Consider the following 25,244-nt stretch of genomic DNA (forward strand, 5'->3'; position numbering starts at 1 on the left):
TTTATATTATACAAAAAATTTATTATTTGTTTCAGACAAAAAAACAAACACAAAAAAACATCTTCCCATCTAGCTTAACAAGCAGTTCTGTTCATGTTTTCCAAAATCTTCTTTAAGAGTATATTTGTAGTCTCTTGCCATTTTTTTATACTTTACCTCACAGGACAGAGTTTTAATGCACTGTGTGCTGGAAAGTAAAGTAACTCTGTGCAGATGTTAATGAAAATAGGAGTTTCCACGCCTGTTCATTCACATGTTTTTTTTGTGTGTGTGTGTGTGTGTGTGTGTGTGTGTGTGTGTGTGTGTGTGTGTGTGTGTGTGTGTGTATTTTTCTTATTTTATAGCAAGATGAAAATGTCTCTTAAGGCTGAATTAGTCTCTTTAAAATGTAATTCCCGATAGTAACCACTGGTGGGCGCTGTTTCTTCGTGTTTTTCCATGTGTGCGTGTTTTCAGTGTGTATCAGAAGGCCTGGGAAATGAGACAAAATAGTCCACCCATCTGCTCCGCCACGAAAGGGCGTCCCCTCCTGTTTCATAACCAGACACAGATCGCGTCTGCTAAGTTTGCAGCTGTGCTCACTGTTTTTTTATTTTTACTATTATTATTGTTGTTTACTTGAAAGTGCTCCTAACGCAGCAATCCCGCCCTGCTCTGCTGGAACAGTCGCTGCCCTAAGATAAAACAATGTTTGAATGCAACGTTTAAACAAGGCTGTGGGTCCCAGTGCCTAACAAAAGAATAAGAAATACCGCGGAAGTTCAAAAAGACAAATATATAATTTTTTTTATGAATGCACAACAGGAAACAGTGTTGGGGCATCAGCTGTGACGGGGTTTATATTAATACTCCATGAAATAGAAAACGTGCATTCTCTTTTATTCTAAACTGACAACTCCATCCTTCGTGTGAATGCTGTGAAGGTGTGTTTTTACCTGCTCTGATGCTTCTACCTGAACACGACATTCCTGTTGCCTCTTTCAGCTGGTGGTTTAATAAAAAAGTGAATGATTAACAGATGAAACAGGATAGTTGTCTTTTGTAGTTTGGGTTGTGCAGTCACACAAAATCCGGCGTCTTGGGAGACCAGAAACGATAATTCTTGAAAATTCAAGTGTCGCTGTCGTCCTGTGAGCCGCATTTAAAAAAATAATAATAAAAAAAAAAAAAATTTAAAGCTCCATCTGACTATCCCGCCCCTCACTCTCAAAAAATAACAAACATGGCGCCGTTCGGTGTTTTGTTTGTTTGTGTCGTTTTCTGGCATTGTTACAGCGCCACCGACTGGCCCGGCATAGCTAGTACATCATTTTCTGTGGCGCAGCATCCTGTCGTGTGGACGCCATTTTTTCTTATCCTTTAGCCAAAATATACTGATCTCGTCTCCGTGCTACAAGGCCTGAAGAGATTGTTTTTTTTTTGTTTGTTTTTGTTTTGCCAGAACTGCAGTCATAAATATATTTGTATAAGATCAGAATGTACCAAGGCTTTGATTTTAGAGCTCTAAAATAGTGTGATTGTCAATCTCATTTGGTTGTCTTTAGGACTTCAGGTTCTGCTGACTCAGCAGAGATAAAATGCTGAGTCAGTGGATGCTGGTGCACTGCACAACAGTGTCTGTGAGACTGAACAGAACAGCTGACACTTCAGCAGTCTAAATGTAAAGCTGAGGTTTGGAGGATGTCACATAATCACCTTTACATTATGAAGAAGCTGCCACTGTTGTTCAGTCAACCTCCATACATCCTCTGAGCATTAAGAGCAACATTTCATCATTTCCCCCTCAATATCCAACAAAACCAGAGCCACAAATTATGAAAAACTATCTTTATTCTAGATTTTCATGTAATGATTTCAATATACAGTCTAAAGGAACATTTCAGGAAACAAACACTGTTCAGAGGAACATAATCCGATATGCATAAAAACAAAAGGACAGTTTAGAAAATGTGAGGAGGCTGTTAATGTTTCTGAGCAACACAAGGATGGAAAAAAATAACCTCCTATAGCCTAATGCTCTTCACAAGGCTTTATTAGTAAGGTCTGAACATTACACTTATGTGGTAGGGTTAAAAAAAAGAAAATAAAAAGTTATTTTGAATAAAATAAAAAAGGTCCATCTACAGTTCTGTAAACCAAGACCATTTAAAAATACTTTAGAAAAATAAGAACCTCAGCTAATATAGTAATTGTACTTTTCATGCTAACCCCACTTCCTCTGACTTAAGATTTTCTGTACAGGTTTGCTGTGTTTCATGAGTGTAAACTACGCTGATACACTGGGAAAACCTCCAATGTTTCTTTTTTAGAGACGAAATAACCGTCGAGTGAGAATGGACACCAACTGCAGGTGTGTATGTATATATATATATATATATATATATATATATATATATATATATATATATATATATATATATATATATATATATATATATATATATATATATATATAGTTTATGCAACTTTCATCATTAGCTTTACAGATGCCTTCTGCAACATGCCCACTTCTGCAAAGATGAAAACAAAAAAAAAGGTTTCTTTGTAAGAAAAAAAGACTACAAACAGCTGTGATCTTTCCTATCATCAAATACAGAAGTGACATTTTAAGCTAAAAAAAAAAACATTCAAATCCCTCCAGTTCAAGCAAAACCAAACCAAATATGGAAAAACCAAGAATAGATTAAATGTACTTTTCCTTTCCTGGCCAAAATGATCAGAGCCGTACAATTTCAATAAAACCTGAAAACGTAGCATGTTAGGAAAGGGAAAATGAAGTCCAGGCAGTCTGCTTCAACACTCACATGAACACTAATACCATTTTAAACCCAGTTAAACCTAGGTTTAAAACCCTGAAAACTTATTTTCCCAGCAACACATTCCCTCTGCGTGCAAAACTTTAATCAAACCTAATCACCACTGAAGATTTTTTATTTATTTTTTTGTCTGTGGAGTAAAAATGAGCAAGACCCCTGGAGAAATGTCAGTGGACATTTAGCATTTAGTAAGCAAAGTCAAAAAAAAAAAAAAAAAAAAAAAGAATCTCCAGAAGCTGTGATACGGTCACCGTCTCGCAAAAAACTCTTCTCTGCATTTTTAGTCATAGTTTCAATTCAGCTCCATTGATCACAGGTGTTTGGAAACTTCGACCAACATACCAAAGCTTTCATAATATCGTCATGTTTGGACAAACATTTAAACTGGATCTTATTGCTTAAAGCAACACATTTATCCAATGAAGCCAAAATAATTTCTTACTGTTAAAATAACGAAAAGTCTGGTTTATTCCACCAAGCAGTGATTCCTCGGCTCTCCTCCAGGTAAAATGTTAGCGTTGTGTTATTTCAAGATGAACCCGTTCAATCTGAAGAATTCAAGGTCCAAATCAACCTTATCTATCTCATTTTCCACAAGTAAATGTTGGAAATGACAATTTTTCTTTACTTGTAGTTTGGGAGAAATTTCTCCACCGAGGGGAAACGGTGGTGACGGCGTTAGGAGTTCGCCCTGCGATCGGGCGATTATCACATCACAAAGACAAAACATTCCTGCGATCAGAAACTTACTTGCCATCAGTTGCCAGCCAAGGACAAATCAAGACTAAAGCAGCTGAGAAATCCGAATTTAAAAACACATCACAGGATGGAGGATAAAAGGTGGTTAGAACAACCCGAATAGGTAAATTTTACTGCAATCTGTGAAACCAGGGAAAGTGAGCATCTAGTTTTATGTTGGGCGGCTGCAGTGATCTGGTGCTTGAAGCTCACTGCATAGACGGGCTTTTGGGCTTCAAGCTGCTGACGCTGCAGAGTCACACAGCCAAGTATGAGGAGGAGGAGAAGGAGGAGCCGGACCGTCTGTCGGTAAAAAAAAATAATGTTTTTTTTCTTTTTAAGGGAACAAAACCATAGATCTTTGCGCAAAACTGCACTTGAATCATAACTGAAACCTAGTTTTTTAAAGTATATTTTTCCCAACCAAAGATTACAAACATTAACACAGCAATGCTAGTATGGGATAATAATTTTTAAGAGTCTGGTCTCTCTCTCTCTTTTATTTTTTCAAATTAAAATCAAGTACCACAGCTTTAACCCTAATGATCACAGTGTTACTAGGCAGACAGAGGAATACTGTACACACACCGCCTGCACGTTTCCTTTGATAACTGATACTGAGGACTCTGCATATGTGACGATAAAAACACCTTCATACACTGAAGAACTTCACATATTGGCACCTTAAAAAAAAACAACAAAAAAACAAAAAGAAATCCCTTCACTCCGAGCGAGTCCGTTTCTCATCAATAGTGTAATACAACGTTCAAACTTCATCTTCCAAAAAGACCAAACCAAAATGAAACGGTGTGGGTCGGCCTGCTTGTTGTGACGCAGCTATAACAAGTCGTCTGCCATGTGGCGAGTTACGTAACCACTACAGTATGTCAGGGCTCCTGCAGAGACTACAGTACTACGTCCTCAACTCCCCACTGAACCCGACGCACATCGAGATCCTGAGGTTTAGGAAAACCGATCCCTACTGCCCCGCGGGGAAGATTCAGTTCTTCATGCACGAGTTAGAAAACAAGCTAGACGGATTAAAAACGTTGTTCCCAAACAGCAGGAAAATGTCTGTTTTCAACAGTCAGGACGATTTTCCCGCGCATTCCCTGTTAGCTTGTCTCATAGTTAAAGGTATAGTATAACAACCGTATTTGCAGGATTACAGCGTAAACATTATTTGGTTATAAAAATACGTTAAAAACTAGCGTTTCATGAAATGATTGCTCAGGGTGGCTTTTTTTGTTTTTTCGTTTTGAGAGTCGAGCATGCGTGCTATTCTTCTGACATATGAGTGTGATCTCTTCTTCCTAATGGTCCTTCGAATATTTTTTTTTTTCCTTAGAAATCTCCCGAGTGTGTGTGTTTGCGTGTCCATGTGCATCGATTTACATTGACAGTAAATGTAAGTACACACAAACGCACACAGGAGGCGTTTCTCCTTCCCGTCTCGAGATCACCATTCGACTCTATAAGGAAACGTAAGGCGACGGGGAACAGGAACATGGCTCAACTCTGCAGGGTGTTTTATTACTCTTCCTCCTCCTCCTCCTCGTCGTCATCCTCGTCGTGGCAGTGCGTGATCTCCTGGGGCGTCTGGGGGAACAGGTTGGGAGGCTTGATCTCGCTGAAAGAGCGGGTCAGGTGGTTGCGTTTGCACTCCACGTCCTTGCAGTCGTTGCATTGGGTGCGGTTGCGCGTGGCGAGCGGCGACTCCACGTCGATGTCCACGTGGGCGTGCTCGACCGTTGACTCGTGAGGCATCTGAGGGACATCGAGCAAATATTTAATGGAGAAACGAGGAAATTATGGTTAGCAGATGTTTAAAGTGCAGGGTTCGTTGGTGAAGTTTTAAATCTTTTCCAGCGTCACAAATGAGCTAAAGATCACCGTTTCGGTTTTCTATTAAACAATATTATTAGTATTAACAATGTCTTCAAACTCCTGCCCTCAAGGAGACGTTTCAGGACAATAAAGTCAAAGACTAACAGACTAAAAAAAATGTTTCTACCCAAGAGCTGTTGTTTCCCTGAACACAGCTAACGCATCTAAAACCTGATCTTTCCTAACACCCCAGTTGTTCTGTATTATTTCGAGAGCTGATATTTTTCTTATTCTTATTATAGTATTAAAAATACAACATTTTATGTCTTGAAAATTTTCTCACCTACCCTTTATACACCTGACTGGCCTGAGAAAAAAAAACAAACACACAAATTTAACAAAAAAAAAAAAAAAAAATCACCCAATTTCAATAACATTTAAAATATAAACCCACTCTTATTCAAATTTTATAGATCAATAATAACAATAATTGGAATAAAAATATTCATCACATCGATCAAATCCATTTGTTTTAAGGTAATTGATCTTGTTGCTCAAATTAAATGCTTAAATACTTAAATAGAAATCAAAACAAAGTCTTTACATGAGCAGAGATACAAACTTCAGCTTCTATTGGAGCTTAAACTCCACAGGCTGAGCTGCAGGTTTGCATCAGTACCAGTGGACCTGGAGTGACCTCAAGGTTCTGTCTCCCTCCGGTCGGACACTCACCAGCACGTGCGCGGCTCTGAACAGGTAGCTGAAGGGGTAGTACAGCAGGTTGATGAAGGAGGCGGCGTACAGGTCGGCGTAACGCATCACCTGGGAGGCGAACAGAGTCTGTCTGGAGCCGCTGCGGAAAAGGCTCCCCATCATGCCGTAGCACATGTCCATGTCGTGCGTGACTTTCTGAAAGGAGGAAACGAGAAGAAGAAACGTTGCCTTTTTTTCTGAATCGGTGAAAACGGCCAAACGGAAACAATCTAAGGAGGAGGCGTCGGGAGAATGTAGGGCGCTAACTCTCCAGCTTGGCGTTAAAAGCTTGGGGACAAAGCAGGGGTTAAAAACAGCAACACAGGGCCGTACCTTGACTCGTCTCTGAATAGTGCTGATGTCGGGCCTCTCGTTGCTGCTGCTGTCCAGATGTCTGAGGAAAGACGAGGAGAAAGACGATGAGTTCAGGGTCGAGGGCGTGGGGCGGAAACGCATATCAGTTCGCTGAAACGTAGGAAGTCAAGGAGGCGATGTAACAGCGAGCCGTGGCGGGCTATAAATACGGCAGGCAAACGTGGTTATCAGGTGGCCTGCGTGGGCCGACCCCTCCACTCTTCACCCTATTGACCCCGTTGTTCTCTCAGCGCGCATGCCTTCACACGGGCGGGCCGCGGAGAGCAAAGTGCAGCAGAGGCGGCGGTGGGGACGGCCGGGACGGGAGGACAGGGGGGTGGGGGTATGTTCGAGACAGGAAGTGGACGAAAAGAGGCCAAAGGGGAACAGCTCTTACTTGTACAGCTCTGCCAAGAAAACGTCCAGGCTTTGAAGTTCCTCGAATAGCGCTGCGAAACATAAAAGGAGAAGCAAAGTGTCACTGATGAGGATGTTCTCTGTCGACTTAACCCTTCACCCTCTAATAACGTCACATCAAATATCCCTTGCAAACAAAAATGTGTTCTTAAAAAAACATAAATGCAAAATAAAATCCTTGGGTTTTTTTTTAACTAGCATCAGAGCTAAACATGGAGACAAAAATATGAATGATATCCAAGTAAAAACATTTACCAAAACAATATCAAGTGTTTAGAACATTTTAAGCAAAAATACGTACAGTGACAACAATGACTGTATTGTAAATATTTGTAAATAGTTTTCATTGTTTTAAAGTACAAAGACCAGTCCCAATCAAATGAATCAAATAAACCGTTTTAACCTCTAACCTTCCATGTTGTTGCCATGATGTGACTCTAGTTTATTATCTGAAACAAATATGGTTTAAGGTCAACACACTTAATGGTAAAACATTAAAATCAGCATCAATTCGATCATACATCGACTAGTATTTTAAAACCTGGACCGTTAAACAGGCTGCATTTATATATATATATATATATATATATATATATATATATATATATATATATATAAAAAACTCTGGTTTGTGATTATTTATGTTAAAATGCATTTGAAACATTATTAATGTTTAAATATTGCAACCTGGTAAATGTAATTCACGTTTCATTATTAAAGGTTTGTAAGTTTAACAGTGTGTGACGGTTTCTCCCTTATTTTTATACAGATTTATATTAAAAAGCAGTTTGGTATAAATTTGGTCATTTTCAGTCTTGGTTGAATTTAAAAAAAAAAAAAAAGATGCAAAACTTTCCAGCTTGTGACATAATCAACTTTTACTTAGCTTTATTGATTTTGTAGTTTGTCTAGTATTAAAAGTCTATTCAGATCAAATCACTTAGTAATTAGTTTTTTTGCAGAAAAAGAAGAAATTGCAGCCGACGCCTTCTGGCTCTTTGAGGTTGTCTAGGAATTTTGACTCGGGTTTTATTTTGAAGTTCTCGTGGCACCGAAGGATGAAATCCAAACAGTGTTTCTCTCTCTCTCACAGCTCTTGTCGGTCCAAACGTGCAGCTCCTGCGCCAGCTCAGGAATCACCAGGAACGTCCTCCAGCCCTGACGCTTCTTAGACTTGAGGATGTCTCCGAAGATGTGGTCCCCGATGTACAAAATGTCCTTCCCTTTGGCCCCCAGCAGGTCGCACACGATGTCTGAGGAACCTTAGTGTAATAAAAATGTTCATTAATGACGCCTCCGGCCCTTTAATGCTAAAAATAAGAAGCAATAAGCAGCAACACTGAAAATCGTCTCACCTCCTGAGTACACTATGCCGTGCTGCAGAGGTCCTGTGTAGGTTCCAATCTTTAGTCGTCCTGTGGTCTGGATCGAGGACGCAAATAAAATTAAAAATCACCCAAGTAAAGATCTTCATCAGACTAAACACATTTGTGTTTTTAAAGTTAACGACTGGACTGGTTTCTTTCGCATTTGGACGCAAATTGCATTAACTGTTTTCGCTTTGACTTTATTTAGAGGAAACCTGCTTTCAAAAATTATAAGTTGTCCAAACGCTGAGGACAATCTGATGTGGTCACAGAGTCAGAGTCCTGCTTCGTGTCCGCTCACCGTGTCGACCTGTCTGAGGACGGTTCCCTCCCCGAAGAAGACGGGCTTCCTGGCGTCCACCAGGATCAGGTCGAAGTAGGACTGCCAGGGCTTGTGAGCGGTGCCGGGCTGTGGAACGAACCACACGAGTTACCAAAATACCGACAGTAAAGTGACACGTTTTTTTACTTTCTACCTGCAATCTCAGCAAAATCGATCCTACCTTTGGGCCGTGGGGGAAGTCAAACAAGTAAGTCATGATTTTCTGTGAGGGGAAAAAGTGTTTGGATGTAAATCAAAAATCGAATAACAACTAACAATAATAATAATAATAAAAAAAAAACATTTTTGTTGTTTTCGTCTAAACGGTTAGCCGTCTGCACTCACGTCTGTGTATTTGTAGTCGCTGTTGGTAGCCAGGAAAACCTTGGCCACTTCATTCATCCGGCTCAGGAGAAGTGGGAGCTTCCCCTGATGGGAACAGAGAGGAGAGAAAAGAGAGAGAGAGAAAAAAAAGCTTTAAGCATCTTCACAAAGAACGTGACACAATGTGTGTGGCTCTCGCAGCAGCGGACACCTGCTGCATGCAAAGTACTCACATCTCTCACTACGTACTTCTCCAGGTTTTCCACAGTTTTCACCTTCAGCGTTCCCTGAAAAGAGCAAAGGAAAACGTGTAACACGACATGTTCTGGCATGCTGAAAATAATAATAATGTTACTTAAATCAATTAACTTTACCTTGAAGTGAACCCAGTCCACCGCGTCCCGAACGTCCTGGAACATGCTCTTGTAGGACATGAAGAGGTCGCCGTCCTTGAAGCCCGTTTCACAGCTAGAGTGGGGGGAGGGGGAGAGAGAGACACGCGCACAGCCGTCGGACAGGCCATATCTTTACAGAGGGTCTTTAAAAACATGACATTTGTTTCTTTTTGTTTGCTTTTAAATGGGATAGCCTTCCCTTGTTGGAGGGTCCCCAGCCAAACAGGAAAGCATTCTCCCCCTAAAAGACCAACAACCAGGTTTCAGAGGACAAAGGACATGCAGCCATTCCAGATTACATTCTCAAAAGAAATTAAAAATCAATTACAGGCCATTAATCCTCCTTTACAGAAGTGCTAAAAAGATTGTGGGAGATTATTTCATTTTATGTGGATAGTTAGTGAGATTTCCTTTTACTGCTATTAATCTGACAAGGATCCATGCGCCTACTGTCTGGTATTAATTCTGTAACTCTATTAAAAATAAAACAGGTCTGACTGAAGTCCCAGGAGGAAACCGTTTAATAAGAATTAGCTGACATTAGCCTTTAGGACACCAGGACGCTCCCATGCTTTGGGCCATTTGCTCTCGCCCCTGAGTGGCTTGCAAATGTCTCTGTGTCAACATGCAGAACTCAGAAACTTGTTGTTGCGCGACGTGCAGCCTGGCAGAGACGTTCTTACCTTGTGTATCGGTCACAGTTGGAGAAGAAGTCCACAAGACATGCAAAAAGGTAGGTTTCTTTAAAAGAATAAAATAAAATGAAAATTAAGTCAGTCAGAGTTTTACATGGGTGTAAATTTTCTGGAGCAGTCTCCACCAGCCTTACCTGGCAGGTTGAAGAGTGTGTTAAGGATATAAAAGCGCTCTGTGTCGTCCCTCTGGATAAACTTGTTGGGGTATCGTTCACGGATATCAGGACTGGGAGAAAAAAAACAGAGAGAGAGAAAGAAAAATATATTTACTTTATATATAAATATATATATATATTTATTTCTGAGATGCAGAATGGAAAGCTGCTTACCCTCGGAGGAAGTTAAACCCGTGGACACAAACCAGGATGTTGCCATAAGCATCAACCTTCAGTAGGTTTCCATACATGGTATCAAACACAAGGCCTCTGAAGAGGAAGGGGAAGCAAAAGCCAAAAACTTTACTTTATTGGGACTGTTTGTGACAGACAATCAGCAAGTAGTGAATAACTGTGATGCGGCAGGGAAATGACACAAATGGGAAAAAAAAACGCTACAACTGACGATATGAAAAATGCAGTGTGCACTTATAGTCAGCCCCCTTTAATCAGACAAGCCCCCTTTAATCAGAGACACCCACACACGGAGATACAGTAGTGGAGGAGTAAATTAAGAGAGAAAATTATTCTGAGTACAAATAGAGCTTCTCTGGGAGGAGGTTCACCTTCCTGCATATTCATCTATTAGAACGGCCCAGTCAAAGTCCGGACCTAAATCCAACTGAGAATATGTGGCGGGACTTGAATAATGCTTTGCTTAACATCTCATTTTACAGTTTAACAGGAACCATTCGGTATTTAAGGAAAAAGGGGGATGAGCGGGTCGGCCGTCAGCTCTTGTTGTGTCCAGTTTGGTCTGACCTGGTGGGAAATGAAGGATCGTAGACGAAGCTGAGCAGCTCCTGGGGGTAACCGATGGAAACCAGCCTCTCCACCGTCAGCTCAAAGCCCAACGACTCGTACTCAGGTGACTTGTAGACTAAATATCAAAACGCACAAATATTTAGTTTAGCACATTTTAATAGATTTACAGTACTGTTGAACAGAAACAGAACAGGTTTGAGTTTGATTTTCTATCTGCAACATTCTTTTATTTTGTTAATGTTTGACATTTAGTGTTCAAATTATGAAGCTATGAACTGAAACTTTGAAACAAAAAGTCTTTTAATGTCTCAATGCGTTTTCCCTATTAGAATAATTAGAAGTGATGAATCCAACTAAAGTTATTTAGCTTTCTGGCTAAAAAAAAACAACAACAATTTGTCTGATTGAGATTTGGACTGAAAAGATATGATCTATGCTATTTAAACCAAGATTGCTGAAGTACCAATGCTACACCAGTAGGGGGTGAGAGAATACTGTCAAGATAAGCTTGAAAATTAAAAGAAGATACTGAGCATGGCTAAAGCTGTGCAAGGCTAAAGAAGCTCCTAAAACAATTGTAGCTTGTTTAGCTTGCAGGAGGCCTTTGCTTCTCATATTTAGCGATTAAATGATAAATGATTGGATGGCAAAACGTGCCTCATACGAGACATTTTATTTATTTATTCATTTTTAAAGATTTTGAACCAAGTGAAGCTAACACTATGCCAATTAAAGAGTTCTGGGTTAGTTTTTATTTATTTTATCTTAAATGCAAACTGTATACATTTTTGTTCAGTTTGGGCCTAATAACTACTCTGAGTATGTTGTTCTTTCAGCATATTGACTTTTTTTTAGTTTACTCTAGTTAACAATTAATCAGTTACTAAATTAGTTGGTAATTACATCAATAATTGATTCGTCACGATTAATCATTTCAGTCCTGATGCAATGTTTCCAATTTTAACTTGCGCCCAAAAGACAGAGTCTGATATCATTATTCTGTTGACATGTTTTCACTCTCCAGCGGATCCTTCCCCTCTAGACGGCCGCACAGCTCCGCAAAGAAAGCTGATCGAGTGTGAAAATAATAAGGCCTTAAAATTTCATCTGCAGTTCATGAGAGCTCTGTGGAGACTGATGAAGCTCTTCCTCATCATCGCCCGCACTCGGTATTTAAACCATACTCTGGAAATACAAACATAGGCTGATGCTAAGAAAAGGCTGGAACAAGATTAAAATGCTTTCTTAGGCCGGGGTGGGGGGAAATAGGAATATATCAGATGTTATAAATACGCAAGAAAGAATGTTCTGTGTGTTGTCGGGCTCCCAGTGGGGCGCAGGGAGGAAGGACCCAGGGGAGCTGAACTGGTTGATGATTCTTAAGGGGGCAGTAAAGTGGGAGGACAGCAAACAGGAAAACATCTGCAGTGTTCTGTAAAAAAAACACACAGCAGCAAGCTAAAAAAATGACCCGCGCTGAAGAAAACTAGCTAATTTTTGGATCAAGTAAAACTCTCCGTTAGAACAAGCCACTTCCTGCATTATAATCATGCAGTGTGTTGCAGCTCGGCTGCCCCCTCCTCTCCTCTGTTTTTCTCACAGTAAACTCAGGGTTTGGGCTCACTGCCCAGAGCTGCTGCTAACATCCCAATCCACTCCTCCTGGCTCACTGTTCGTAATCCTCTTGAAAGTCCGAGGTACAAAGCAAAACACGAAACAACTGGGAAAAAAGAAAAAAACAAAAAAAAAAAACATCTATTTTGAGAGTCGTTTCCCCTCGATCACCTTTGCCATCATCACTCTCCGTATTTAGTTCAGTGGTTTCACCGAGTGTGCTCGTTCCCTCACACAAGTACAATCAGTACTGGCTGAATGAAAGGCCAATCAGGCTGGCCATCTATCATAACTATGTTTATTTTTTTTAATTGTAAACTTGAAACATAATTGCACACCTCCACAACTCAAATGAAACACATACTCCCATTTTAACAAGGTTTCCATTCCACAGGCAGGCTAAGTTCAAACTCAAATTACTTCAAAAGGTTTTTAAATCCTTATAATCAATGCAATGCAGTCAATGCAGACTATTGACTGCATGTTTTCTGCAATGCTTTGAAGAAATACGAAGTTCTTTTGTCAGAAAGGTCCTGGTTAAGTGATTCTCCAAAGAAAAGTAGGACCAAAATTCCTCAACGGTGACATAAAAAGACTTGTTGCATTAATCGCAATCCGTTTACTAGGATCAGGAGAAAACTACTTTTCTTACAGTGAGACGGTTGTTTTGGATTGCTTTCCCCTTTAATAAATAAAACTGTCAGGGCAAAAGGGATTTTTATTGAGTTTTGTTTTTTATTTTATAAAACATGGCAATATAAAGTCATTAAAAAAATAAATCTGCAAAATGACACTTTTCCATGGCACTATTGGTTTGGTCACTTGGCAGCTGGAGCACTGACTGAATAAAAGATGAGTTAGCTCCAGCTTTTAGCGTTAGTATTCAGGCCATCAGTAATGTAAATAACTTTTTTTTCTTGGTAATTAAAAAAAACATGCCTTTCTTTAAAACTTCTCAAAGCAACAGAGCGTCTTTTCACAAGTAACTGAAGTCACTTGATGCCATTTCAGATATTTAGCGTGATGGGAGAGAGTTATTGAGCCGCTTGACTTACATCCTCGTTCAAATCTGTGTTGACAGAAAGCTTCTGATTTTGGTACAACGAAGGGTCCACCAAAAAACAACAACATAATCAGATTGGAAGTTCATGGTTGCATAATTTGGGTGCGGCCTGTTATTATATTACTGTTTCTTGTTGCGTGCTTGACAGTGTAGCATTTCTGCTCTCCTGAGGTCCTTGCTAACCAGATGTAGCTCACATTTCTTCTGCTTTCATTAGATACACACAAACAGAACCTGCTTAGAGCCACGGAGAGACATGACTTCCTCTTCACAAATACGTCCGATCACATTCTTGATCAGATTATTGCCAGATAATTATAGGCCCACCGCTCCCACTGCTGAGCGCTGTGTCGTCTCCCCGGGGTTTTGTAGGCCAGGTCAGCTCAGGCCCGAATGTAAAGCACACCCATCACCCAGAAGGTAAACAACCCGCACCGCTCTCCAAACACACCACCTAATCCAAGGCTCCCAAACGGGGACACAGCGACTGAACCATGTCACATAACCGTCTATTTTAAGGAGCTAACAATATGCGTCTTAATTTATCTGTTTCCATCAGTGTGCAAATGAAGGCCTTGGTTTTAGAACCAGGACACGGTGAGGCCCACTGTGGAAAAATACGAAGACTCCGGCACCGCCTCGGGGGCCGACATTAAGCCCAAAGTCTGCTGGAAAACTAGGACAAAACTGATAGCATCTCAATGCAATCTGGGTCTAAACAGGCTGGTGCAACTGTTGCAGTGTCGTGCTCCCGTTAGCAGCAGCAGCACAGATAAAGCGAGGTTGACCTATCTAATATTGATTTAGCTTAGAAAATGTTACCAAATACGTGATGTTTGAGGGGTGTTCCCTTAAGAGTTCGCTGAGGTTTGACTTTTTCATAAGGTTAAGCAAATTTGTCAGAATAAAAGAGCTTTTTTGTAAGATATACAAAAAAAATGCTCTGATAATGTTTATATAAAACATAGGATGCTGGAAAGAAATGCATTTTTTTGAATAATTAGTAAATAAATACATAATTTTTTTTTTAAATACAGGTTTTAATAGTTAGCTGGCTGGGATGTTTAGCTTTGGCTAATTTAAAAATTAAACATTTGCATAAAAATCTATGCAGGCAATAATCAAAGTGATCTTAATAAGAGACAAACACACTTTAAAAAGGACAAAAATCTAATTAGTTCAATCTTTTACCTAATGAGGTCAAATATCCACATTCACACTAGTCACTAAAGCCAGTGACAAATTGAATATTTGGGATATTTATCTTTAAACTGAAATATTAAATTAAGAAAATCTCAATAAGAAGTTAGATTTCTTAGTTTCAATACAAGATAAACGACAATTCAGAGGATCCTAACCCAACAGTTTATATCTGACGATGAGGACCTGGTTCTTCTACAATACAGACTGCATTTCTATTTTAATGTAATTTTCCATATTTGACTAAAAAAACATTTGGGAATCTTTATGCAGTAGCAATGTGTGATCTCCATGTTCCCCAGATCTTTAAATAAAACTGAATTTGGCTTCTGATTGGGCGGTTTGGTAAAGGACCGTCTCACTGGTCCTTATGCAGCTGATCCAACTTTAATGAGTTTTCACTTTATAAGCTGGTAGATAGGAGTTAGATCACAACATTGTTCTGCTTGTAAAACTAAAAATAAAAACACATTTAGCTGCTTCAAATCTGTGTGTGGCCCTGGGAATCCGGAACGATGGTTTGGATGGCTTTTCCTCTCTATTACAGGATTTTTGCAAGTTTCACCAACTCAAATGTGAGACGTTTAAAGACTGTAATGAAGACCTATATCTCCACAGAAATGTATGAACTTTGTTCAGCCAACTGGCAATAAATAACATATCTTATGTATGTTATGTACATACCTGCTAGCTAGTAGGTATTTACACCTACTAGCTCTGGCACCCTGCTACTACCTAGCTACACCTACTAGTGAGGCAGTAGCTAGTAGGTGTCAATATCTACTAGCTACTGCCTCTCTAGTAGGTATTTTCACCTAGCTAGCAGGTAGCTAGGTATTTACACCTACCTAGCTACCAGGTAGGTAGGTGTAGGTTTACACCTAGCTAGCAAAGGTATGCTAGCAGTGAGTTACTGGTAGCCTCAACCAGTCACACGCAATGAGGATGTCTCATTGTCTCAAAATGTCTAAAAAAAAAAATAAAAATAAAAATAGAATATGTAATTAAAAAGTCTAGTCCAGACAAAATTTAAGACTTGTTATCAATGTATTCTAGACTTTTTAAAAATGTGGACAACCTGTAATAAATTAAATTTTTTGAAGCTGATATTTGTGTTTTCTAAGGTTATTTTTGTCTGATATCAAAATTTGATTAAAGATCTGAAACATTTAAGCGTGATAGAAAAGAAAAGATGGAATAAATCTGGAAGGGGGCAAATACTTTTTACAGCACTACATTCAGGAAACGCCAAAAAAGAAGACGTTATATCAGAACTGTTTGGAGTGCAAATGACATCCACCTTTCTGTTTCTTTAAACAACAGTGTTTATACAAATGTATACAAATGTGAACAGCTCCTAAAAAAAATAAATAAAATAAAAAAAAGCTTGTTGCCGTCACCCGGTGGCAATGTTAGGCAGCAGCTATTCAGTGAAAGTGATGAGGGACTTCAGTGATGAAAACTGTCCAAAGATACACGATAGCCACACTTCTAGCAAACATTAACACTTAGTAACAAGCTCCCATAAACTGAGTCACGTCAACAGCTGAGCATCTGGAAAATCTCCTGCTATCCAAACGCGGCGAGGGCCTCCAGAGCCTCAGAGGATCCGCGAGTGAATCCCTACCTCAGGGGAGCCACCGCTGCTGAGCCCCACAAACAAATGTGACCCGCTTTTCAAAGGCGGTGAGCGTTTATTTTTAGACGTGTGGAGTACAAAAAAACTGGAGCGAAGTCAGAGAACGACAAGGTAGGGCACACGGAGAAACGCTTGGCCCACAAAATATTCACACAACTCGCTTTAACTAACCTTTTCTGATCCTCGGCATTTTGGAAATTTAATACATCACCAGGATCTGGAGCTGAGGGGACGTTCTTTAATTCATCCATTATTTACCATGAAACTGCCTAGAGTCTATTTTATCTTTCTATTTATTTTCAAAGGACACGTTTTAAAAATAAATCCAAACATATAAAGTTAAACAATACTAAAAATAAAACCTGATACATAGGAGGTTTTTACTTCCAAATATTAAGTGCAATTTCATCATAGCTGATCAGATATATATTTTTTATCTCTGCTTTTGCAAAAGCAAATGAGTCACGTCAATGAATATTTAACTTACCCGCTAAAGTGTAATCCATATCGAAACCAAAGCACTTGATCTTCTCCATTGCCAAGCTTCTATTGACGAAGATTCTGAGGAAATAAATGAACAAAACGGTGGAAACATGTAAGTTACATTGTTACGATTAACAAACGGACCGTTAGAAAATATAAAAACTCTACAAGAAAGCTGAATTTCCTTACATCGACTTTCCAACGTCACAAGCATGAACGAAGCAGTCAAACAAAATCTGAGCGACTAAAATATTTACCTTGTGTCTGCATATTTTAATAAATGATGGATAAATAATCACATCCGTTATATTATTTATTTTATCTGCTTCTTCTGCTACCAATTTAAAATTAAATTCTACTTCCATTGATTGTTTATATTAGATAACAGACCTCCTAATATTAGACTGCACAGTTATTTATTGGCATTTCACTGTAATCTAGGTGTACTTTATAGAAACTCTACTATAAGTCATTAAAAGTCAAAAAGGATTTTGCTCCTGAGAATAAAAAAGTGACTAATACTGCAAAAGTATGAAAAAGGTATCTGTTCTTGGACCGCTGTGATGCTCTCTAGCACATGGAGCAGAGAGCATCTTGGCAACACTTGGTCTATAAATTTAACATCATAATCAACTTTTAAACTACAGAAACTGAAGAAAGTCATTAATCATGTGAAATCCAGGAAAAATAGACGGCAGCTTCAACTGTATTTCCTTATAAATATAAATAATAAAGAGTAAATGAAAAATACTGCTGAAATCGTCTTTCAAATGTGGAAACACAATGTTTACGTAGCCATGTTTACGTAACCATGCCGACACAGAGGAACCGCACCGCTAGCCTAAGGGGAACAGACCCCGTCTCTCTTCAACAGCCCTGATTTAGCTGAATATACAACAGAGCTCCACTACAGAAAACCAAACAAATCAAAAGTTCAATCTGCCAGAAATGAGACTTAATCCAGTTACAGAGACAAACAGAAATCAGCCGCTGTTAGAAAGATTTCTTCTTTTATAACCTCAAAGCTGACTCTGTGCTTATGTGATTCCCAGTCAGAATCACATAATCCTGTTGAAAAATCCAAGAATCCGTTGTGAAATACCTGGCAGCAGATCCGTAGTGAACAAGCTCCCATTTAGAGTTTAGTCCAAGACACGACTGGCAGTGCATTCTGAGTGAAATAAACATTAGTTTGCCTCTGCGTTGGTCTGATCTGCTCCAGCTGCACAGTGAAGCTCTGGCACCCTGAACAATAAACACCCTCCCGGCACCCCCCTCCCTCACTCTTTGCTTTCTTGTCATTCAGAAATTTTCTGACTTGTTGCAAAACTGATTGTGGCCCTTCCGCGTCATTCTCTGTTGTTGTCAGTCGGCAGGTGGGATGGGGGGGGAGGTTGTTGTTGTTGAGCAGCGCGATGATGTTTGTCTGCCCCCTCAAAGACATCTAGAATAATCCCAAGTCAGGGAGGATCATGAGAGCCGGAGCCCCGAGCGACAGCGGCTCGCTTTCCTCAGGTGAGGCTCAGAACACACACAGGTGAGCTTCAGATCAGTCATCTTCTGGACTCATTTATTATTCACACTCCAGGCTGTCGGAAGACTTTGACAAATATCCAGCGAAAGTGTTTCCCAGGCGATTTCGTCACCTGTAGCTCAAACAGATGTACTCTAGTTAACGCAGCGTCTATTCTTTGGTTATTCTCTGAAATATTTCTGCTTTTTGAAGATTTAGTTTTTGGATTTTAAAGTAATAATAATAATAAAGAACCCTGTCACAAGGTTAACTTGTAGTCATTACATACAGACAAACCAATCAGGCCTTTTCTGCCCGATACCAATTTCTGGCTTTTATTTTTCTACTTCTGACCTTTTCTGATTGATCCTTTTTTTTGTTCTCTTTACGAAAGGCTACAAACATAAAACATAAAAAAACAAAGTGCCACAAGCTCTTTGGCAGATGTATTAGTTTTGAATCTAGCAGAAGATAAAGGGATTTTAAAATTGTCCCCATTTTTTGATCGGGACAGAGCTGAACCAGCGGTCGACTTGTTACACTGAATGGAATAAAAAGATTTTTTCATAAAGAATTTTGCCAAAGACTGTTTAACGCTGCTTAAAACTTCTAGTCAAAACATAAACAAGAGGAAAAGAAAAAAACAAAACACTGAAAACGATGTTAGCTTAGATTTTAAGTTTAAGATAAAAAGTTGAAACCCGATACATTTAACAATGGATTTCACCCTCCATTTAAGTAATAACGTATACAAATGTTACCACCTGAATATTACGAGGTAAAATCTTTAGTATTTGCTTCAACACTTTATTATTTACTGCTCAACAATCAGAGAGCAGCGTGCTACTTTATTTTTAACAATTCTGAGCGCTACGGGGGTTAAAAGTCACTTTGAGCCAAGGATTTCAATCTAAATCGTTCCTATTTTTATGGGGATGACATCTAATATGTAACCTTTAGCCGGAGGGCGGTGGGAGGCAATGAACGGCCATAAAGGATAATCCGTGCTCCTCCTGAGCTCGTCTATGTTGAAAATGGGTGTGGGCGACTTGATTACTGTAGTCATCCTCGAGTTTGGTCTTGCTGACAACGGCGTACAAACATTTCCGATGGGCTGCGAGTACAAGAGAAGCCCTTAATTACTTTAGCTGTAGATGGAAGCAGCTGCGGGACGCCCTGCCAGATTCTTTCCACTCCTCTCTAATCTCACGCAGGCGGCGATTGGACTCTGGGAGTTTTATCTGTGCTGGTCAAAGTCATCCGTCCGTCGTGATGCGATCCCCGGCGGCCACTCTGTGTGACAAACAGTCCCATTTACATAAACGCTTGAACCGTTCAAGAACTTCTTACGCAAAAGCGTCATATTAATCAGCGGGTATCTGTTGTCCCCCATGGCATGTGTGGCTGCTTTGCATGCGTGTGCGTCTGATGGGAGGGGCGGGGTCGTGGACTGAGCGACCTTTGCCCCAGCAGGACACACAGACCCAACAGATTAGTGACAGTTTTATAAACCCTCTGAGCACGGGATGTGATATGATGGCAGGGAGGAACAAAGGCGCCCGTTGTCCCCCAACCCTCCGAGTTAAACATTGAACAGCCACTCACAGTAAAATACTAATCATGAATGGATGTTTCCTCACAACAGGCCGAGTTCCCCCTCCACCCATCATCACACAGAGCGAAGACTATCAGAGGCAACAGTGATTGGACGAAATAAAGGACGGAGCGATGCATTTGAATTCACTGCCAGTCTCAACAAGACATATTTGCTGACCGACAGCAAAGTTCTGGTTCATGCGTTTCATTTCCTGGAGCCCAATAGCCTGATGACATTTGCCACCAGGCAGCAAGAAAAGCTGCACAGAGCCAAACAACCGCCCTTAAGAAATATGTGACTGAATATGCAATCAAAGCTGGCAATAACCCAGTTTGTCTGACAGAAACTCAACACAGTGTCTGAGTTCTCAGCCCACAAGAGCGTGTTTCTGTATAACTTTTTTTATTTTTTAGCTTGAGAGCATATATCTGAGTGTCTTGAGTCAGAACCAACTTAAACACTCTGAAAGCACACTTTGGTTTGGGCTCGTTGCGTTTAAAAACACTTCATCCAGTGAGCAGCACAGACTTGCTACCTCTCCATGTCAGGAATTATATCGAACCAACAATCCTCCACCAGCCTTTTAAGTCAGACTTCTAGTTTTGCTGCCTCAACCACATGATGGAAGCAGTGGTTTTCTATATGCTAATGAATGCGAGAGAAACAAACAAAAAAAACATGGTGCCATTTCAAAATGGGCAATCGATGAGCAAACGTTGTGAAGGTTAGTTTCTAAAAATGAAAAGAAACCATTCAGAAATTAATTTTCTAGCCATCCAGGGTCAAATTGCAGAATGCAAATACAAACTTCTCATCTCTGACCTTTTACACACAGTTAGTTACTCCTACTACTTTAAAATGCCTTCACTGTTAGGGGTGCACTGATTGCAGCTTTCTGGCTTATCACCGATCTTTAAAAAGCCTGACGTGGCGATAACAATTTTGGATAACACCAACTCTTTTCTTCGGAAAGTTGCTAAATTGGCATCAGTGGAGTGACTACTGCTAACTCCTCATATGCGGATCCGGTGAGTGGTTCTGTAAGCCAGTCTGCTCTCACGGCAAAGCAAAAGATTTTCAGACGTTTGCGTCGGCAGACAAAATCAATTTCTCATGCAAGTACCGGCCAGTCTCCTAAAATTAACTAAATTGCGGCAGATTTATCGGCGCACCCCTATTCACCACAACATCAGTTCTGGTCAAATTAAATCGTCCAAGATGAGTTTCTATGAAACTGAAGCTGTTCTGATCAAAATCTGCCATCCAGGTCAAAGTATTTCCTACATAACGAAGAATAAAATAATCCTTAAATAACCACATCACTTTACAGATTGTTTATTTTATTCCTTAGATGGTTACATGGATGGTGTGCTTCTCCCTCCAGCAACAGGAAGATGTCATCTACAGCAGAAATGTATTTAAATTCTCTCTGAAGTCTAAACAAGGTGGTGAGGAATAAGTAGCAGAATTGTGCTTTTCTGGTGGCCAGCGAACGCACCACGGCCTGGTGATATCTTCTGCCAACTCTGAATGCAGCTCTGGCTCAGACGGGCAGGAAGAAAAGGGCACAAAACAGAATCCATTAAGACGTTGCGGTCAACCAATCGGAACCGGGCTTTATCGACCCGATCCGATTAGGCTGCCTAACAGTTCCTGTGCACCATCAGCATTGTATTTTTCTGGTCCAGTGTTTCCATGTGAATTCCAGTAAAAAATAAAAATTTAAAAATGTATCGTTTCCTGCACAAATATGCAGGGGAGACTTTTCACTTTCACTGTTCTTTATTGTATCCATCTTAGGCGAGTGTGATCCAGAAAGAGGAACCACAAAGACGTCCAAACACCCCGTCAGCCCCGCCAGTCTGGGGAGCCTTTACCAGAGTAAACAGCAGGTTGTGTGAGATTACCCGTTTCTGAACTGAGAAACCGGCTGGGCAGCGATCCAAACGAGGTTCTGAGAATAAACCATTTCAACCAGAAGAAGAAAACCTGCTGTGGTTCAGGTTCTGGTCTGAAAAGGACTCAGATTTCCCTTTTCTGATTCACTTCCAGTTCTTTTCTTCTCCCTCCCTCTCTCTTTTCTTTTTTTTTTAATTCTAAAACACTGTTGGATATCTTACTCAAAATTAGGCCACCAGTTCTTTCTTTAAACATTAGACACCAAAAACCTAAAAAGGCTCGGTCTTTAACCTATTTATTAAAGTGTTTTTTTCCTTCAAGTTTTGTGCATCAACACACCCGCTCAGTAAAGAGGGATTCAATCTTCAAGATATTTATTGCACGTATACTAAGACTGGTTAGTTTGATTCATGAGACAACGCAATAAAATAGTTTCATCAGTTTTCTATCAGTTTTGTGAAACATAATAGATAAAGAGGAATCTAAATCTCAGGATTACATAATATAAATGTGCAAAGTCAGCCTTATCCATCACAAGCTGATAGCGCCAGAGTTCTTATCGTGCTCGTCATTCCACCTGGACGTTCAGATGAGCTCCTCACCTGTGGTAGGGCTCCCTCCTGTACTTCTTCATGGCAACGCCATCCATGTTGGCTGGCAGGTCTGCATAGTTTTGCAATCTGTCACTCCATGAAGTCATCATCTTTTAAACGTATCAGTGTCTGGAAAAAAAAAAAAGTAGGTGGGGAAAAGTTCTGAAAGAACCGAATTTATGTCCAAGTCATAATCACTGTTTTATAACCAAAGTAAAGTATTAATTGAATGTTTTCAAACTGCTTGCATTTGTCTCCATATGCACACTTATAAACGTGGTCCATCTGTTCTACATTTTGCTCTGTCTGATAAGGACTTTATTTACATCATTTACCATTTTCTGGCACAATTGTTCTGTCCATATTTTCTCTGTGAAACGTTCTGTATTATGTCTAACTAAATGAAAAGCGCTCCATGAATATAAGTTATAAGTAAAAAAAGAAAGAAATTTGGTCATATCAAAGCTGTAGTATATAACTTTTATTTTATTTTTTTACATATTAGTTAAAACTATTGCCATGTAGTGACAGTATAACATGAGATAGATAATCTGTGAAAATATCGAGCTCCTATTGCCATTTGAAGAAATGCACTGCTCCCGGTCAAAAACAAGGAGTGTCTTAGTGCTGTCAATCAAACTCGTGAACACACTGCTAAATGTAATGGCAGATCAACAGACCAGCAAGTGTCTTATATAAAATAATAATTCTGAACAGCCAAATTTGTCTTTCATGTAAGGAAGGGGAAACTCTAGCAGGCTTCTTGTAGCCAGCTGATTAGCACTGTGCAGATACCAGCTGCTTCACTCCACCAATGAAAACTCCAGCACCTTGTCTGACTGCATGAGGAAAGAGTAAAGAATGAGGAAAAAGGCAGGAGATTGGAGACAAACCCGTTTATCTCAAACATCCTTCGTCATTACATGTCAAACTAAATATTGATTGTAGAAAAAAGTTCAGGCTGAATAGATTAAAAAAACAACAACAACAACAATAGTCTGGTGACTTTGCTGACTTTGTTAGCTGTAATTACCAGTGCTGTGTTTGTGCTTCCCTTGCTGAAACTGTTTCTCCCTCAGCTAAATACTGCAGGAAAGGAGGAGCAAAGGTAGCTTCTTTTTTTTTTTTTTACTTTAAATGGAAGCAAGAATAGAAGCGAGTTTTAAGTCCTGCCAACGACCCCCGTTGATTAAAACTCTCACTGCAAAGCTTGCATCATAGTCCAATTTCTGCACCTATTCCTATATATGAGGTCGAGATAACAGACTCACTCGGATACTTTTTATGCTCGTGTTGTTTAGCTAATGTCTATGTGGCAGCTTGATTTGATTGACTTTGACAGACAAGTCAGCTCTTCTCGGTGATTTTCCTCTCTCTGGTCGAGTTGTTTCGTCGTCTCCGTGGCTTAAGATGCACTTCAGTCAAAAACTATCTGCTCCAAACTATAGCCTCAAAGAACACCTTGTTCGCAGCGCTACCAAACATCTAATTACATTGGCTAACAACCGTCGGCTGTTTTCCTTTTTCTTTTTTTTTTCTTTTGACTGACAAAGACTGAAAGGACAACAGGAAGCAGGACTTCAAATAACTATACCACACTATCTCCCCTTGGTGAAACACAAAGAAGACAGTCTAAGCACATTTCTCCTACAACTGACGTGTTTCAGCACTCACCTCCGAGTTCCTGAATAAAATCAATGGGCCGTCCGTTAGTCTGAGCATGCGCTGTGAGCCGTGCCAAAGTGGGAGAAAGAGGTGTTTTCCTGCGGTGCTGCTAGACTCTGACAGTGGGAAGCTGGAGGCGCAGCGGCGGTGAAAACTCAGCAGAAAGCCAGGCAGAAAAGTGTCCGAGCTCGGCTAGCTCTCAGCAGTCTCCGAGAGATGCCAGCTGTTGTTATGAGACGGTCAGAGGGAGGCGCTTGTTCCTGCGTGTCACAAAGAGGCGGACCCCTCTGCAGTCGTGGCGGAGACACGTGACTGCGTCACAAGAGGCTTTCAGCAGGGAGGGTATAGTTCACAAGCGTTTTCTTTATTTAAAAAAAAAAAAATTAATAAATAAGGAAAACTATGGAACGCATCTCATTATGTGTTATAGTTTATGTTAAATTGTAGAAGTCAGAAAAAAGTCATGTAAGATAGAAAACCACCATTATTTACTAGTACAAATAAAAAGTATTGTGTAAAAGTGAAATATTTCCCGCCAGTCATTTCAGAAAGTGAAATGAGTGTATTATCTAGAATCCTCCCGCAAAAAGCGATATAACGCCAACCATTGTTGTAATTTTTATGGTTACAAGAAACAGATAATCATAATAAAAAACAAAATTGTGTCTCAGAAAATTAGAATACTTTTAAAAAGTTCATTAAAACCAAGGAAGCAGAGCACATCATTCCAGTTCTGAAGGCCTTACACTGGCTCCCTGTAGCTCATAAAATAGACTTGAAAATACTGTTGTTGGTATTTTTTTTTTTTTTTAGAAATCACTGACACCAAAATACATTAAAGATCTGCTGTGGTTGTATTAACCTATCACATAACTCAGATCTTCTGGTTCTGATCATCTCTGCATCCCCAGAACCAGAACCAACCACGGAGCAGCAGCAGTCAGTTTATGCACCACAAATATGGTAAAAATAAAACTTCCAGAAAACTGCAAAACAGCTGAAACACTGAGTTCCTTTAAATCTATAGAGTAAAAACCCATCTGTTTAGAG

At 39.9% G+C, this 25,244-nt stretch overlaps 1 protein-coding gene across 1 annotated transcript; it reads right to left on the minus strand.

Annotated features, from left to right (window-relative positions):
* Nucleotides 1-1,812: 1,812 nt before the first annotated feature.
* On the minus strand, nt 1,813-24,804 carry nt5c2b (5'-nucleotidase, cytosolic IIb). The gene is made up of 18 exons (XM_014967379.2): nt 24,204-24,804; nt 22,539-22,658; nt 16,932-17,005; nt 10,926-11,043; nt 10,338-10,433; nt 10,143-10,234; nt 9,997-10,054; nt 9,293-9,386; nt 9,152-9,205; nt 8,940-9,023; nt 8,776-8,817; nt 8,574-8,681; nt 8,261-8,327; nt 7,997-8,167; nt 6,886-6,937; nt 6,468-6,528; nt 6,114-6,290; nt 1,813-5,321 (listed from the first exon to the last, which is right to left on the minus strand). The coding sequence occupies exons 2-18, from the start codon at nt 22,637-22,639 to the stop codon at nt 5,088-5,090; spliced, it is 1,683 nt and encodes a 560-aa protein (XP_014822865.2). The 5' UTR covers nt 22,640-22,658; nt 24,204-24,804; the 3' UTR covers nt 1,813-5,087.
* Between the last annotated feature and the right edge of the window lie 440 nt (nt 24,805-25,244).

The sequence above is a fragment of the Poecilia mexicana genome, unplaced genomic scaffold (assembly GCF_051168715.1).
Source record: "Poecilia mexicana isolate PSO_F unplaced genomic scaffold, ASM5116871v1 scaffold_1, whole genome shotgun sequence".
NCBI lineage: Eukaryota > Metazoa > Chordata > Actinopteri > Cyprinodontiformes > Poeciliidae > Poecilia > Poecilia mexicana.

What these genes read in the sequence shown, in the direction of transcription:
- nt5c2b (XM_014967379.2), bottom strand. Translation starts at nt 22,639, where the DNA reads ATGATGACTTCATGGAGTGACAGATTGCAAAACTATGCAGACCTGCCA. An exon ending in TGGACTGGGTTCACTTCAAG is followed by an intron (nt 9,206 to 9,292) that starts GTAAAGTTAATT and finishes TGCTCTTTTCAG; the next exon opens with GGAACGCTGAAGGTGAAAAC. An exon ending in CGTTTGGACCGACAAGAGCT is followed by an intron (nt 6,938 to 7,996) that starts GTGAGAGAGAGA and finishes TATGTTTCGCAG; the next exon opens with CGCTATTCGAGGAACTTCAA.